At 38.3% G+C, this 15,658-nt stretch overlaps 1 protein-coding gene across 1 annotated transcript in view; it reads left to right on the top strand.

Annotated features, from left to right (window-relative positions):
- LOC121536983 (titin) overlaps nucleotides 1-15,658 on the top strand; it is a 194,042-nt gene that overhangs the window by 64,397 nt on the left and 113,987 nt on the right. Inside the window, exons 49-75 of the mRNA XM_041844684.2 lie at nucleotides 93-380; nucleotides 498-611; nucleotides 741-1,026; nucleotides 1,133-1,316; nucleotides 1,490-1,570; nucleotides 1,676-1,943; nucleotides 2,066-2,326; nucleotides 2,796-3,005; nucleotides 3,118-3,195; nucleotides 3,294-3,320; nucleotides 3,463-3,519; nucleotides 3,611-3,652; nucleotides 4,324-4,377; nucleotides 4,789-4,863; nucleotides 5,254-5,319; nucleotides 5,593-5,667; nucleotides 5,930-6,001; nucleotides 6,391-6,528; nucleotides 6,743-6,886; nucleotides 7,138-7,248; nucleotides 7,566-7,637; nucleotides 8,083-8,250; nucleotides 12,290-12,604; nucleotides 12,806-12,877; nucleotides 12,976-13,053; nucleotides 13,762-13,797; nucleotides 14,064-15,563. Coding sequence (XP_041700618.2) covers nucleotides 93-380; nucleotides 498-611; nucleotides 741-1,026; nucleotides 1,133-1,316; nucleotides 1,490-1,570; nucleotides 1,676-1,943; nucleotides 2,066-2,326; nucleotides 2,796-3,005; nucleotides 3,118-3,195; nucleotides 3,294-3,320; nucleotides 3,463-3,519; nucleotides 3,611-3,652; nucleotides 4,324-4,377; nucleotides 4,789-4,863; nucleotides 5,254-5,319; nucleotides 5,593-5,667; nucleotides 5,930-6,001; nucleotides 6,391-6,528; nucleotides 6,743-6,886; nucleotides 7,138-7,248; nucleotides 7,566-7,637; nucleotides 8,083-8,250; nucleotides 12,290-12,604; nucleotides 12,806-12,877; nucleotides 12,976-13,053; nucleotides 13,762-13,797; nucleotides 14,064-15,563 — 4,872 coding nt within the window. The remainder of the gene's footprint in view (nucleotides 1-92; nucleotides 381-497; nucleotides 612-740; nucleotides 1,027-1,132; nucleotides 1,317-1,489; nucleotides 1,571-1,675; nucleotides 1,944-2,065; nucleotides 2,327-2,795; nucleotides 3,006-3,117; nucleotides 3,196-3,293; nucleotides 3,321-3,462; nucleotides 3,520-3,610; nucleotides 3,653-4,323; nucleotides 4,378-4,788; nucleotides 4,864-5,253; nucleotides 5,320-5,592; nucleotides 5,668-5,929; nucleotides 6,002-6,390; nucleotides 6,529-6,742; nucleotides 6,887-7,137; nucleotides 7,249-7,565; nucleotides 7,638-8,082; nucleotides 8,251-12,289; nucleotides 12,605-12,805; nucleotides 12,878-12,975; nucleotides 13,054-13,761; nucleotides 13,798-14,063; nucleotides 15,564-15,658) is intronic.

The raw sequence follows: 15,658 nt of genomic DNA, 5'->3' as shown, positions 1-15,658 counted from the left end.
TGTTTCTCCATAGAAAATTAAATGTACATAATGTGTGAATGCATTTCTATGTCCCATGTATGTTTTTCCATGACTCTTCACTATTGATCCAGAACACAAGAAGCCCCCTACATTTGACCCAGCTCTCAAACCTGTCACGCTGACCGAGGGAGAGAACCTGCATCTTAGCTGTCATGTCCATGGATCCCCTCCTATGAAGATTCAGTGGATGAAGGACAGAAAAGACTTGAAAAACACTTCCAGCACTAAAATCATTTTCGCCGATGACGTTGCCTCTTTGGAGGTCATGCGCGTATCAAAGAATGATGCAGGGGACTATCTCTGCAAGGCAACCAATGAAGCTGGTAGTGAATTCTGCAAGGCCAAAGTGACTATCAAAGGTACATCTTCTGGACCATATTTTCATTCAAGTCATATCCAATAACTTGTGGAATCAGCTGTCATGAATGAATGATTATGGTTTTATAACAGACTTCTTGAATTATGCTTTATTGTAGAGAAATCCAAAGCAGTACCTAAACCCGCTGATGAGGAATCAACAGCAGCACCAGTAAAGAAACTGGACAATTTGTTCTTCATCGAGGAGCCCAAGCCTTGCCATGTAGCCGAGAGTAAGTGTCATGAAAATAGATTTAGAAGCATTTCATTATTATTCAATTAACAGCCCACATTGTTTAATCATTGGATATGTAATATTTCCATAGCAAGTGATGTCTTCAATATGTTGTGTTCATTTATAGAGGGCATTGCAACGTTCATCGCCAAAGTTGGAGGGGATCCCATTCCTAACGTGAAATGGATGAAGGGGAAGTGGAGGCAGATCACTCATGGTGGTCGCATCACTATTGAGCAGAAAGGCCCAGATGCCAAGTTGGAGATCAGAGAAATAACAAAGTCTGACTCCGGACAGTACAGATGCGTTGCATCTAACAAAAATGGAGAAATAGAATGCAACACCGACATGCATGTTGAGGAAAAGAAAGAAGTCGCCGGAGTTGAGGGAGACTTCAGAGCAAAACTGAAGAAGTAAGTGAATCTCTCTTTGACAATTGTGTCTCTACCTTTCACATTCCACAAGAAACTACAAATAATATTTTCCATGCGTATCTCTTCTCTTTTTCATCCTCCACAGGACTCCATCTAAGCAGAAGAGTCCTCAGGAAGAGAAAGACATTGACATTGTAGAGTTGCTCAGAAATGTGGACCCTAAGGAGTATGAGAAATACGCCCGCATGTATGGAATTACTGACTACCGTGGACTTCTTCAGGCCATTGAGCAGCTGAAGCGGGAGAAAGCAGAAGAAAGTGGAAGACCGGTAAATTCATTTAAAATAAAGTTGTATTCAATTGAATTGAATGGCTTTGTCTTTTTTTTAGAACATACGTTTTTTAAAACTTAATATTAGTCATACAATACAGAATTTTGTTGCTTTTTTAAAGGCATAATAGCCACACTAACTAGTTCTGCTATGTGTTTTGTGTGATTTAGGAACCGGAGAGAGAGAGAGAATCGGACGAGGATTTGGCCGCTCTTGTGGCTGATTTGCAAAAGAGAATGGAACGTACTGAGGTAGGTTCCTCATTAGCTACCACAATGAAATGTCTGAAAATGACAACAGCAGTAATTATCATGTATTATTTGCATATACTGTATGTCTTCTTTATTTGTTTCCAGCCTGTCACCGTGAATAAGGACATAACAGATCAATCTACAGTCACCAACAAGGTCGCCACCTTTGAGTGTGACATCAAGATCAACTTTCCAGAGATCACCCTGTCCTGGTACAAGGGAACTCAGAAGCTTGACAACAATGAAAAATACGAAATCAACATTGTTGGTGACCGTCACATTCTGAAGATCAAGCAGTGTCAAACTAAAGACCAGGGCAACTACCGTGTTGTATGTGGCCCACATATCTCCAGTGCCAAATTGACTGTTATCGGTGGGTATATATGGTTCTGCATTTGTTTATTCTGTACTTACATTAATGTTATTGATTTATGTCTTTATACTGTATCTGTAAATACTAACCGACATGCATATTTGTTCTTTGTGTCTTTACAGAGCCTGAGGTTGAGAAACATCTGGAGGAAGTTGCTGGTAAGGAGGGGCAAACATGTACACTGTCTTGCCAGTTTTCTATCCCTAATGTCAAAACACAGTGGTTTAAGAATGGAAAGCTTTTAGAAATTAAGGGCAGATACTCGTATGAGGTGGTCAACAAGATTCAGAGGCTCTCGATTAAAGACCTCCGACCAGAAGACCACGGACGTTATACCTGCAGATATGACAACCTTGAATCAACTGCAGATCTATGGGTTGAAGGTTTGTATAGATTAAAACATAGAATAATTGGTTGCTGTTGCATCTCCCATCATGTTGTAGAGTGGAGAAGATCATCCCAAACTAACCTCTTTTTTTCTTTATTACTCATTTTGTCACTAATCTTTAAATGTTGTTTGTTCACTCATTTTCTCTTTTTTGCACTTTTGATTTGACATATTATTTTTCTTCCTGAAACTCTGATAATATTTTTTCTATTTTCTTACACTTGTTGGTCTTGGAACTTTGCCCCAAACCAACATTTCTCTGTCTTTCTTTCTTGTCTTTTGACTTTTTGTCTTTACTTTCATCCCATTGAATCATCCATCATGATCTGTTGAACACTTCTAACCGCATATCTATTCTCCATTGTCCAATTTGACTAGAATTTGCACATTTGAGTTTGAATTATGAGAATAACCAGAAATATTCAAACTGAACTAAATTCATCACCACATGTTATCTGTTCTAGCTGAACAAATTCACTTCACCAAACGTATCCAGAACATTGTGGTGGGCGAACGCCAAGCAGCCACCTTCGAATGCGAGGTGTCTTTCGACAATGCCATCGTTACATGGTACAAAGACACTTGGGAACTCAGAGAGTGCCCAAAGTATAACTTCAGAAGCGAAGGCAGAAGACACTTTATGATCATCCGCAATGTAACCAATGAAGATGAAGGTGTGTAGTACCTGTTGCGTCAAACAAGCAGTTTATGGATTTTTTTATTCTCGTTACCCAGATGAATACATCAAAATGGATTATTAAATAATCTTCATTACTAATCCTTTAGGCGTTTACTCGGTCATTGTGAGGTTGGAACCCAGAGGGGAAGCTAAAAGCACAGCTGAGCTTTATCTTTCAGGCAAAGGTCGGTATAGTTGTTAGCATTTGTTTTTGTTTTCCAGCTGTCTGAATCTCATAGTGGCCTTAATTCAGGTTTTAATATTTAATCTTCCTTTTTCACAGAAATTGAATTAGCAAGGGTACCCTATGGTAAGTATTTGATTTCTAGCCACACTACGTCTCAAATGTATCACAATTATTGATCAAAATCCTAGTAAACTTATCTTAAATATATAACTTATTTTATATATACTGTATCTTTGATATTTAAACCAAATTCAACATCCTTTAGATGTCCCTGATTCATCAATACGAATCCCTGATATGCCATCTTCAGTTACTCTCAAAGGTAAGAATTGGACATAAGATTGGCATTAATTAAATAAATCTAAACTAACCTAATGAATATGAGAACTCAACATCTATATGTTTTTTTAAAGAATCTTCTGAATACTATTATGAAGAAGAGATGGAAATGAGAGGTATATGGCCTTGCATACTTTTATATTAAGCGTCTTTCCATCACCATCAAACCCCTTATAATCATCATAAAATAATTCACTAACGTTCGATTATTGTGCAAGATTTCCATCATATTAATAGTAACCATCACCATCATCAATTGAACTAATGCCATGTTTTCACGTTTATTCATGCTTGTACATATGTAGGATTTTAATTTGATTACCCAGGAAATGTAAAACTTGAAGTGTATTTGAGATTTAAAAAGGATTCTGAAGTTTGTAATTTCCACTTTGTAATTTCAGACTTGATTTTCCCTTACGAAAAGTGTATCAACCCCTACAAAATTGTCCATGAATTATAATCCACATAATAATTCAAATGTCCTGTTGATGCAGGATTATTTTCCTGCTGTAGTAAACTGGCTCAAATTAAGATCCTACGTCTGTATGTGTTTGTACATCACCAAAAAATGAATCTTCAACTTAGTAACATGACCTAACATTTCTGTCAATAATCACCACCATCAATTTAACCAATTTAATTTGAACATGTTTATACAGGTTTGTACACCTTCTAAAAAGATGATTCAGTATTGTATCACGACCTAACCAATATTCCAGCATTTCCCCATGCTCCTCACGCTCATCTAAACAACAAAATATTTATTCTCATTCTTACCCTTTATTAGAGTATGAAAGCTGGACAGAAGAGACAGTAGTGCAGAAAATCTCTACAACCACAGGTATCCCTTAGAATAGATGTTACCATTGCAGTTTATGTCTGCTAGCAGCTAACTCAAGGGACCAAACAGTTCATCTTTAACGTTCCACCTTGAGCCACATTGGTATTAATATGTGTGGTGCTTAAAATCATCCTTGTCTGTCTTTGTATGTTTGAGCCACTCTTTGAAAATATCTTGAAACAGAATGTATGGGCTCCTACTCTTTGTATGTGTGATCGTGCCATAGTGCACTAGCGTGTGTTTGTGTGTGCAGAACTCGTTCACAAATCACGTCTTTCTCTCTCCTTTGTTGTCCCACAGGAGTTCTTTCATTTCTGTGTCTATATTTGTGTGTTATAACCCTAAACCTCTTTCCTTAGCTGATGTGCCGTGTTGAACAAATATACTAATATATTCTCATTGTCTTATCAGCCCCGAGAGTACCTGTTGAGGAAGAGTCCGTCCAGAGTAAGAAGGTTGGAATGAGGGAGGAAATGCCACAAAAAGGTATTGAAAGAACAACTTTTGTCTGTCTTGGCTTACAGCAATGTTATGGCAAAGTTGGCAATAGAAGTTCATGATCTTTGTCAATGTGTCATTTATTAAACTCTGTTTACAGCTTGATTTTCTTTTAACCGCGTCAAAGGTTTTCCCTGCCATGTCATGCTCAATTTCATTCCATGTCTTACTTAGTTTAACCTTGGTTTGTACTTTCAGTATTTATGATATTTTATTCTTTGCTCTTAAATTGATCAGGCATAGTGGCTTATGTGTTTGTCTGTATTGTCTTCCATAATATATGTGCTTCCTTGGCAAGTACTTTACATGTGAATGCATGAATGTACACAGTAGATAGAGCTTTGCTATATAGGGCTAACACAATGAGTATCTTTAAAGTTTCTGAAGCTCACAAGAAACCCGAGGACAAGGCTAAACCAGCTGAGGCAGCAGCACCACATAAAGGTATCTAAATATCTGCATTTCTAAATTGTATTTTGTGTTGATCTGGTTGATGTGTGTACATGTTGATAACTTACCCAAGTGTGTCTCTCCTGTTAAAAAAAACTAAATTTGAAAAGAAGGGCTTTTGCTGTAAATATTCAACTTTTGCATTACTGGTTGTCTGTGTAAAGCAACCAATGTCCACTACTGTAAATTAAATTATTAGATTAATGATATTTGTCCCAACACATTAACTCAGTGATAACTTGTACTTACTGTGATGATATTTTCAAGTACCTGAAGCCAAAAAGCCAGTGGAGGAGAAGATAACTGCAGAGGTTGTCCCAGAGAAACATCCCTCTCCAAAAGGTATAGTCTTACATCAGAAATGATGTGCTTGTCTAACCATCTTGCCATGTTTGTCATGTATTCTTACTTTTCTTTTAACTAAATCAGTGAATTTGTTTGTTTTAGTTGATTGTGGTTGTTGTACGTAAACCTTGTTTTCGTTAACTTATTTATTTCCTTTAAGTGTCCGTAATTATTTTGTATTTATTTGCATGACTTCTATAACCAATATTGTACTCTTTTTTTTGTTGGTGTATGTAATTGCTCACTTTCAATATCTTAGAAGAGCATGAAGAAGCAAAGAAGCTTTTCCATAAGCCAGCTGAGAAACCTGAACAGGTTCCCTTAAAGAAAGGTATACTGCGTTTTTCCATGTGCTTCAGAAATGCTCCTACTGCTGCTGTTGGAGCTCTTATTATGTTGAGTCTCTGTCCTGAATATTTTCAGCTGTCTGTCTCTTAATACCATATATTCTTGTCAGTCTCTTGTCTGTCTACTTCACAGTTTCTAAATAATCTATGCTGCAATTTCTAACACTGCGTGTTATTATCCCAAAGGATTATGTGTGAATAAGCCTGTGTGACTAAGTTTGTCCACGTCTGTCACTTTGTGCATTGAGTTTAGAGAAGTTGTCTCAATCATACTCTTGTCCCATGCGTTTATGGCTTTCACTCTTGTAACCGGTTTTTCTTGATAGCCCATAGCTTATATTGTTTCTAATGTTGATGTCTGTATTACCTGAAGATGTCCCTCAAGCTGCACCCCATGTTGCGGAGCCAGAAGCTGAGTCAAAACCAGAGCCTAAAGTTTCACCTGTGGCTAAGGTTGAACCTGAACTGAAGGGTGCACCTATAAAGAAACCAGAGAGTCCACCATCCAAAGGTATTTCCTGTCATGTCTTGTTTTGTGGAGTATTTATTCTCCTCTCTAATGTCACCTCTCCTTTGTTTGTGTAATCGTACGTGTTCCTGTATGTAATATTATGTTTATATAGCTTCTAAGATAGAAGTGAATCTTTATTTTGTGTCATATCTTTATATAGTGTAATTATTACCTTGGTATGTGAACTCTAAATCAAAGTGTATGTTACTTTAAGTTCCTGAGAAAGCTAAGAAACCAGAGGCTTCAAAACCAGAACCAGGAAAGCTAGCGGCAGTTAAAAAGCCAGAGACCGCATCTACTCCTTCTCCAAAGGAGCCAGAGCCTACTCCTGCTGCAAAGAAGGTCCCATCACCACAAGGTATCAGTATCTCTCAAAAGAGAGGCAGCTTTCTGAGTCTTTTAACAACTTGTATGCTCTTTATAGTCTTCTGTTTGTCAGTCCATCTTTGTCTGTCTTTGTCTGTCTGTGGCATTACAAAGTTTAAGACTATGTAATGTCACGTATTTGGAATCCGTATTTGTTGTTTTCTTTGTCAATTATATGTCTGTTTGTTGTGCTTTCATCACAGCACATGGTATATTACTGATAATTTGCATATTATTTTGAAGTGCCAGAAGCACAAAAAAGACAGGAGGTAACTCTGCAGCAACCAGCTACCATCCCTCAAAAAGTGGACAGAGAGGACATAGAGCCTCAAATACAACCTGTGCCAGAACAAGGTATACACAATATAGGTTGTCAATGCTTCTCCCGTTAATGTTTAATGGCTTTCTTCTAAACAACCCCAGCTTTGAACATCTATGTCTTGTTTGTGTCTATGTTCACGTTTGGTGTCGTCTAACTTCTACGTCACAGAGTTTGCACAGAACTGAAAAGTATTTTCACCGGTTGCTTAATTTTGTCTTGTCATAATCATCGTCATACGGTCTTACCACTCGATAGAGTGTGATTTGTGCAATGTCTGTGTTTGAAACTACTTTCTTGAATATCTTCATTGTATATGCATGTTTTTAACACACTTAAATGGTCTTTTAAGTTCACGTGGAAGAAAGAAAACCAGAACCTGAATCCGTTATTGTGATTCCAAAGGAGGATACACTGCAAAAAGGTAGGGATTTATGCACTGACTTATGTACTGTACCGTACGTACTGTTTACTGTGACGTCTTAAGAGTCTTCTTGAACTCTTTTTCTTAAGTTTACCGTCTTTTGGCTCTCCTTTTTCCTCAGTTTTGTGTCTGTTTGACAATCTAGACACAAGGGTAACACTTGAGCTATCATCATGAAGCTGACTTAATGGTGTTACAATATGACATAATATTAGACTTATAGTTTATCATAAGTTGTTAAGACTTATGATAAATGATGACTATTGACTGTTTTAGACATGGGTCATGTTATGTTTGTGACCGTGTTGACAATATGGTTGAGGTAAAGTGTTACATGTGTTGCCACGTGACGTTCTGTTTGTCATATTTGATGTGTTGTGCAACAACCCTTCTGTCACTCTTCTGTGTTACCAATGTCTAATGCATGTCTTGTGTGTGCTTCAAGTATTGGAGCCCAAACAAAAACCTGTACCTGTTGAGAGAGTACCTGAGAAAAAACCTACTGAAAAGGTACCTGTTGCTAAACCTAAAAAGGAGATGGAAGAAGAAAAGAAAGTTCCAACTTCAGAAATAGAAGTTATGCCACAAAGAAAAGGAACTCCGCCAGACACAGGTATTCTAAATGTTCTGTATGTTTGTGTGTTAAATTTTTTACAATCTTATTTCACCTCCAAATGTAGATATCAGGTGCATAATGGTATGCTAGTACTACTTTCTTATATCTGTGTTTTTTTAACCCAATGTTTGTCTTTATGTTGTGTTTTGTCGTTAATCTCTTGCAACCACCATTTGGTGGGAACTCTTAAAAACATATTTGGAACTTCAAGTGACTTCTAGTCTTCAGATGGCTGAGAAAAGGAGATCTTCGAAAACTCACAAGTTGCGGGAGTTTTCCGACATGATGGAGAGAGCTCCTCCAATAGAAGAAGTCTTTCAGCATGAAGAAGTGGGGCATGAATATGAAGAGGTGTCATATGAGAACAAAGGTGACATATTGGACAAGAGCACTACATCGACATTCCAACCGAAGATTTCAGTGACGACAAAAGATACCCTTCCAGAAAAAGTATCTGTCCAAAAATATAAAAAGTCAGATATGAAACATGAACCATCTCTTAGTGAGGTTTCCAAGAGGAAAGATAGAGCTACTAAGGTTTTTACTACACCGAAACCAAAGGAAAGAAGTGCTGTTGAAATTAGGTCTGATCTAGAGGCAGATTTACCAACCAAACAGGATAGATCTCTTCGGAGGGAGTCTCATGAATCGTCTACAAAAGGAGAAGAAACACTTCTAAGGAAAAGTGTTTACCCTGCAAGTTTAGTGTCTAGAGAGGAAGAGGAGACAGGCATCAAAACTAAGGGAACTCGTTTTGTTGATGTAATTGAGTTAAAGACAGAACAGGCTACTATTGAAGATATACCTATCTATCAAGTAGTTCAATCTATAGAAGAACAATTTGTCCAGAAAGTTGACAAAGTTACTACAAAAGACAGTGTACCTATAAAAAAGGATACAGTATCTTTGGAAGTATTATATGATGAAAAAGCGGACACTGGACTACAAAAATATGAAGAAGTTACCGTCATGAAACAAGGGAGTGCTAGTATGAGTGAAGAAATAACTATGAAAAAGTATCCTGATTTACAGCAGGTAGTTAAGGGTGAAAGCAAGGCTATAGACATAGATAAAAAAGTGAAAAGAAAGAAAACAGACATTGTAAAGAATAAGGAAATTACCACCAGGGTATCAGACAAGAAGGAAATGTCAGGTGGAAGACAGGAGATTCATGTTAGGACAGATTATAGTTCTCCAAGAAAATTATCTCCCCAGGAACATGAGGAATATGTTTCAAAACAAGAGGCATCTGTTATGGATGTTTCAGAGAATAGAAATGAAGCCACAGATATTATTCTCCCCGAACCAACAGCAAGAAAATATACTGACAGTCGATCTAACCGAGAAAGTATTGCTCAATCGGTAGAATGCAAAGAACCAGTAGAATCTTCTATCAGAGTAGAATCAGTAAGGGAAGAAATATCAAATATTCAAGTTAATACAGGAAAGGACAAAATACATTTGTCAGAAGGTATCTCTCCAAAAAAAGTGGCCTTGCCCAAAGAGAAAGGACATGGATTAGTTGGTACTGAAGAGATACCTTGTACGGTTGAGGACTTCCAATCAAAGAAACAGGTAGTTGAGAAAGGCAAACCCTCCAAAGTAATTCAATCCAAGCAGGAAACTTTTGAGAAGACTCTTACTACGGGAGAGGAAACCACTGAAGAGATTCATTTTAGAGTTGAGGCCATCCAAACTAAGAAACAGGTAGTTGAGAAAGGCAAACCTGCCAAAGTAATTGAATCCAAGGAAAGTGCTGACAAGACACTTACTACGAGAGAGGAACCCATCGAAGAGATCCCTCTTACAGTTGAGGACAACCAAACTAAGAAACAGGTCATTGAAAAAGGCAAACCTGTTGAAGTAATTCCTTCTGAAGAGGAAACTCTTGACTCATCGAAGGAGGAAAAGATCTCTTCAAAAGCCTCGCCTTCAAGAGGTATACTAAGTAAATCTAACATGTTTCATCTCATCATCTTGTCAGCGAAATCATCCATCAATTCCATTTCATGCTTAGTTTGAAATCAAACTTTTTTGCCCAGTATTGTTCATCAAGTCGCTTCATTCTAGTGTTTGCTAATCAACATATCCTCTTATGTGGTCAAAATCCACAACTCTTGTGTCACTCTTGCGTAAGTCTTGCGATTCTCTCTGTTGTTTGTGTGTATGTTTTGTGTCTCTTTTGTGTTGTGTTTTCTATTTGATCACATCTTTATTTGGTATTGTATTGGTGCTCCACTGCTTACCCCAAACTGTAGTATCTTGATTTTTACCATAGTGTAATTTCATTTCAAGTACCAGCAAAGAAGAAGGAATCACCTCCACATCCTGTTGAACCACTTACAAAGAAAGTGTCTCAGCTAGAGAAAACTCTTGTTGTTGAAGGGGTAACAGAATCTGAGCCATTTGCAAAGAAAGTGTCTACGCCAGAACCTAAGCCAGAGGCTAAGACAGAGCCTAAACCTAAACCAGAGGATACACCAGAGCCTAAGCCTAAACCAGAGCCTAAATCAGAGCCTAAATCAGAGGTTAAGCTAGAGGCTAAGCCAGAGAAGAAGGCTGTTACTGATGTAGGGGTGAAAGAATCACCTCCACAGCCCGCTGAGCCACTTGTAAAGAAGGTGTTGAAGACGGAGCCTAAACCTAAACTAGAGGCTAAGCCAGAGCCTAAACGAGAGGCTGAGCCAGAGGCTAAAATAGAGACTAAAACTAAATCAGAGGCTAAACTAGAGGCTAAAATAGAGCCTAAGCCAGAGCCTAAACCAGAGGTTATGCCAGAGCCTAAGCCTAAACCAGAAGCTAAGCCTAAACCAGAGGCTAAGCTTGAACCTAAACCAGAGGCTAAGCCAGAGAAGACTGTTGTTACTGTAAGGGTGAAAGACTCACCTCCACAGCCCGCTGAGCTACTTGTAAAGAAAGTGACTACACCAGAGAAGACTGTAGTTGCTGAGGAGGAGGAAGAATCACCTCCAAAGCCACTTGTAAGGAAAGTGGCTAAACCAGAGTCGAAACCAGAGAAGAAGGCTATTACTGAAGATGTGTTTCTTTCAAGTAAAGAAGATGTTGCAACTCGAAAAGGTATAACAAGGGCAATCCTTGAAATCTTCACTCTTGCGTCACTCTTAAAATTGTGTTTTCTTTTGTTGTTTGTTTGTATATTGTTTGTCTGTACGTTTTGTGTATTTGTGTTTGGGATACTTCCTTATTTGTTTCTCCTTCTGTGTTTGCTGTTTGATCACATATTACCTTGGTATTTTCTTGGTGGTTCACTTCTTACACAAATCTGTAGGATGTTGTTCTTGACCATAGTATAACTTTATTTCAAGTACCTGCAAAGGAGAAGGAATCACCTCCAAAGCCTGCTGAGCCTCTTGCAAAGGAAGTGCCTAAACCAGAGAAAACTATTGCTGAAGAGGTGAAAGAATCACCTCCTAAGCCGGCAGAGCCACTGGCCAAGAAAGTATCTAAACCAGAGTCTAAGCCAGAGACCAAGCCAGAGAAGGTGGCAAAGAAAACAGCTATTGCTGAGAAGGTGAAGGAATCACCTCCAAAGCCCACTGAGCCACTTCCTAAAAAAGTGCCTAAGCCAGAGACTATGGTTATTGCTGAGGTGGAATCACCACCAAAGCCTACTGAGCCACTTGCAAAGATAGTGGCTAAGCCGGAGAGTAAGCCAGAGAAGACAGCTATTACTGAAGAAGATGTTGTTCCCAAAAAAGGTATAAAAAAGAAATCTTGAAATACAAATCTTTAATCTTCCCTCACTCTTAAAATCTTTATATTTTGTGTGTTATGTTTGTTTATGTTATGTGTTTTTGATGTTTTTCTCTGTCTTTGTGTGTGCTATGTTTATATTTCATAACATCTTTCTCTGAAGCTTTGTCAGTGGTCCAATGCTTACCGCAATCTGTAATATCTTGATTTGTCAGGTCATTATTGTAAAAGAGAATTTGTTCTCAATGACTTACCTGGTTAAATAAAGGTTCAATCAAATAAATAAATATGGATTTTGACCATAGTATAATTTTATTTCAAGTTCCAGCAAAGGAATCACCTCCAAAGCCTGCTGAGCCTCTTGCAAAGAAAGTGCCTACACCAGAGAAAACGGCTATTGCTGAAGAGGTGGAGTCACCTCGAAAGCCTGCTGAGCCACTTCTTAAGAAAGTGTCTTTGCCAGAGTCTAAGCCAGAGCCTAAGTCTGAGCCTAAGCCAGAGAGGAAGGCTGTTGCTGAGCCTCCAAAGCCAGCAGAGCCACTTGTAAAGAAAGTGTCTAAGCCAGAGTCTAAGCCAGAGAAGAAGGCTGTTGCTGAAGTGGTGACTCTGTCAAGTGAAGATGTTGCTGCCCAAAAAGGTATAACAAGGACAATCCTTGAAACACACTCTTAAAAATCTTGCTATCCTGTCTGTTATGTTGGTGTGTGTTATGTATTTAGGATATTACGTATTATCTGTTGTGTCTTAGTGTGTTGATGACATGTTTCTTCTCAGTGGTTTAATGCTTACCCCAACATGCAGTGTCTTGATTTTGACCATCGTACAATTTTATTTTAAGTACCAATAAAGGAGAACGAAACATCTCCAAAGCCCACTGAGCCACTTGCAAAGAAAGTCAGTCCTCTTGAAGGTACATGTCTGTTTAATGTTGCATCATGTATGTTCTTTAAATACATTCGTGAATGAATGTTTCTTGGACAAATCTAAATCTTAAACATTATTTTGAAGCTCCTCAAGATAAGAAAAAGACTACAGAGGAAACAAAGCCGGCCTTCCAAGTGCAAGACCAAGATGATACGGAGACAGGTATTCAGCTAATAATGTTCACAAACATCTAGACATAAAATGACAAACTAATATCTTGAAAACCATACCATCCAAATACTACTAAGCGATCTATCTTAAGCCTCATTATAGTCATAGAGGGTTGAGGCTAACATATTTTGCTTGTTTGTTTTTTTCAAGTCACCAAAACGTTTTTGCATTAATCTCATTCAACAAAGATTGTTGCCTCTTCGATCCACAAAAACATTCCTGTTCTTTGTCCAGTCTCGTTCTAATGTTTTATGTGCATGTTATACTATTTAAATCAGGTAGGTGCCACCACTAACCAAATTCACAGCAATGCTGTGGTTTTGTATGTAATGTCATATCATGTTGAATGTCTTACTAAGTTCTCATCCTGAAATTCATTAGTGAATTTTAGCATGTCATAGTTTCCCTCTTATATCTTCACTTGATAATATTACTTCATTTGTCCTCATCTTTGATTGGTTATGGGAGGAAATTCCCTTGGAATTCCCGATTGGTTCCTCAAGGTAATGTACAATACCATTCAAAGAGAAAAGTGAATCATTCTCCTTAAGTGATTGGGCTGGTTATACAACTTCCCTCAATCACATCTCAATGTCCTAACCGTACTTGATACATTGAGGCTTGTATCCCATATATCTTCAAATGAATGTGAATCTTTGTACTAAAACAGTGTTTACTTTTACATCATTTCCCTACTAGGTGAAGGCAAGCAGGCACCTGGACCAGCTAAGAAAGGTATGATGAATACTTTGTTTTATACTTTACATTTCACTATTCCTTGCATATAAAAAAATATCCAGCTCAATATTTTAAATATACAGTCGAATTTCTTACTTTATCATTGTTGTTTTGTTTGTTTGTTGAATTTTGTTTGTTTGTTCGTTGGTTGAGTTTTTTGTGTGTTGTCTTGTAGAGCAAAGTCTCAGTGTTTGATGTGATGTTTTCAATGTTGTTATCTTGTTAAGTGAGCTGTTATGTGTAATATGAAACCTTTACTGCAGTTCTCCGACAAAAAGCAAAAATTCATGTTGAAGAAGAAGAAACACTTGTACTGCCAACCTTGAAGAAAACAAGCAGGAGATCCAAAGACGTGGAGCAAGAACAGGAGATTATATCACTGAAGAAAGTGCCTTCAGTCCCCTTTGAAGATCTGCCAGCACCACCAAAGAAACCTCCTCCGAAAATTACGAAGCATACAATCCATGACTTTGAAGAGAGAGTGTATGAAGAAACTGAAGTAACAATATATGAAAGGTATGAGGCAGAGCAAATCAGCAAGACAGATAAAATCAGCCAGATACCTGATGGAGCTAAAGGAAAGACACCTAAAGAGGTTGAACCAAAAGACTCAATTGAGGACAAATGGTCTCGGAAGACCATTCCCAGAGATGAAAAAGAAGAGGACAAAATTACTTTGAAGAAAACTCCCAAGGGTATGAAAGAAGAGGCAGCAACAGACCCCAGTTTAGCCTTAAAGAAAGTGTCCAGATTGCCATCAGATGAAAAAGGAGAAGAAACTGTGAAGTTAAAACCGTTCCAAAAATCTCCTAAAGCAGGGACTGTTGAGCCAGAGAAGGACAAGGACAAAGATAAGGAATCTGGGGCTTTCAAAAGAGGTGAGAGACCACCAAGAGATGAAGACATCAAAGAACCTGTTGATCGTAAGAAAGCTGATAGAGTTCCTAGTGCTAAAGAAGAGCCACAGGCAGTCAAATTAAAACCAGTGACCAAAGATCCTGAAGATGAACAAGTCCAGGATTCGGACAAACCACTGACAAAGGTGAAAAGGATCCCAACACAGGAGCAAGAGAAGGAAGATGTTAAATTGAAGCCATTTTCAAAGTCACCTAAAGCTGATACTGAAGCTGTGAAGCCAGAGAAGGAGCCTGAGAAGAAGAAAGAGGCTCAAAAAACCCTTAAACAAAAGCCAAGTCCTCCAAAGACAGCACCCATAAAGAAAATGGAAAAGAGTCCTCAAGAGGAAGAGCCAGTACAGTTAAAAAAGGTTGAGCAGGTGCCAAAAGAACCAGAGGACAAAGAAAAAGACAAACCCTCAAAGCATGAAGAGACACTTAAGAAAATGGTGGAACTGAAAAAGACTCCTTCACCTAAGGTTGAAAAACCAAAGCCAAAAGAAATAGAAAAAATTACTATGGAGAGGAAGCCTAGTGCAGAAAGGACCAAAAAGCTGCCCAAAGAAGTTTCACCAAAAGATTCATTTGAAGGTGTTACCCTCAAAAAAGTTCCAAAGAAATCACCACAAGAGGAAACTGATGGAGCACCACTGAAGAAGGTGCCAGCAATGAAAGAGCTTTCCCCTAAAGCTGTACAGTTACGAAAGATCTCGACTCAGCTGGAGGAGGAAGTATTTGAGGAGGAGCCAGATGTTGAGGAGGAATCTGACAGTGAAGGTTGGGGATGGGAACTTGCCCCTCATGATAGTCCTGGATCCACAGAAGACTTGGGAGAGGAAGGTGATGCACTTGGAATGCCAAGACGAGGTGAGATGAAGGCTGGAGCGAATCACCATTGAAGAAAAAGTCCTTAACCCAAAATAATCTCCACCCATTTCCATCTGAATGTTTTCATGTTCTAC

The sequence above is a fragment of the Coregonus clupeaformis genome, chromosome 23 (assembly GCF_020615455.1).
Source record: "Coregonus clupeaformis isolate EN_2021a chromosome 23, ASM2061545v1, whole genome shotgun sequence".
Taxonomy (NCBI): domain Eukaryota; kingdom Metazoa; phylum Chordata; class Actinopteri; order Salmoniformes; family Salmonidae; genus Coregonus; species Coregonus clupeaformis.
This window is presented reverse-complemented; position numbering and strand designations above follow the sequence as displayed.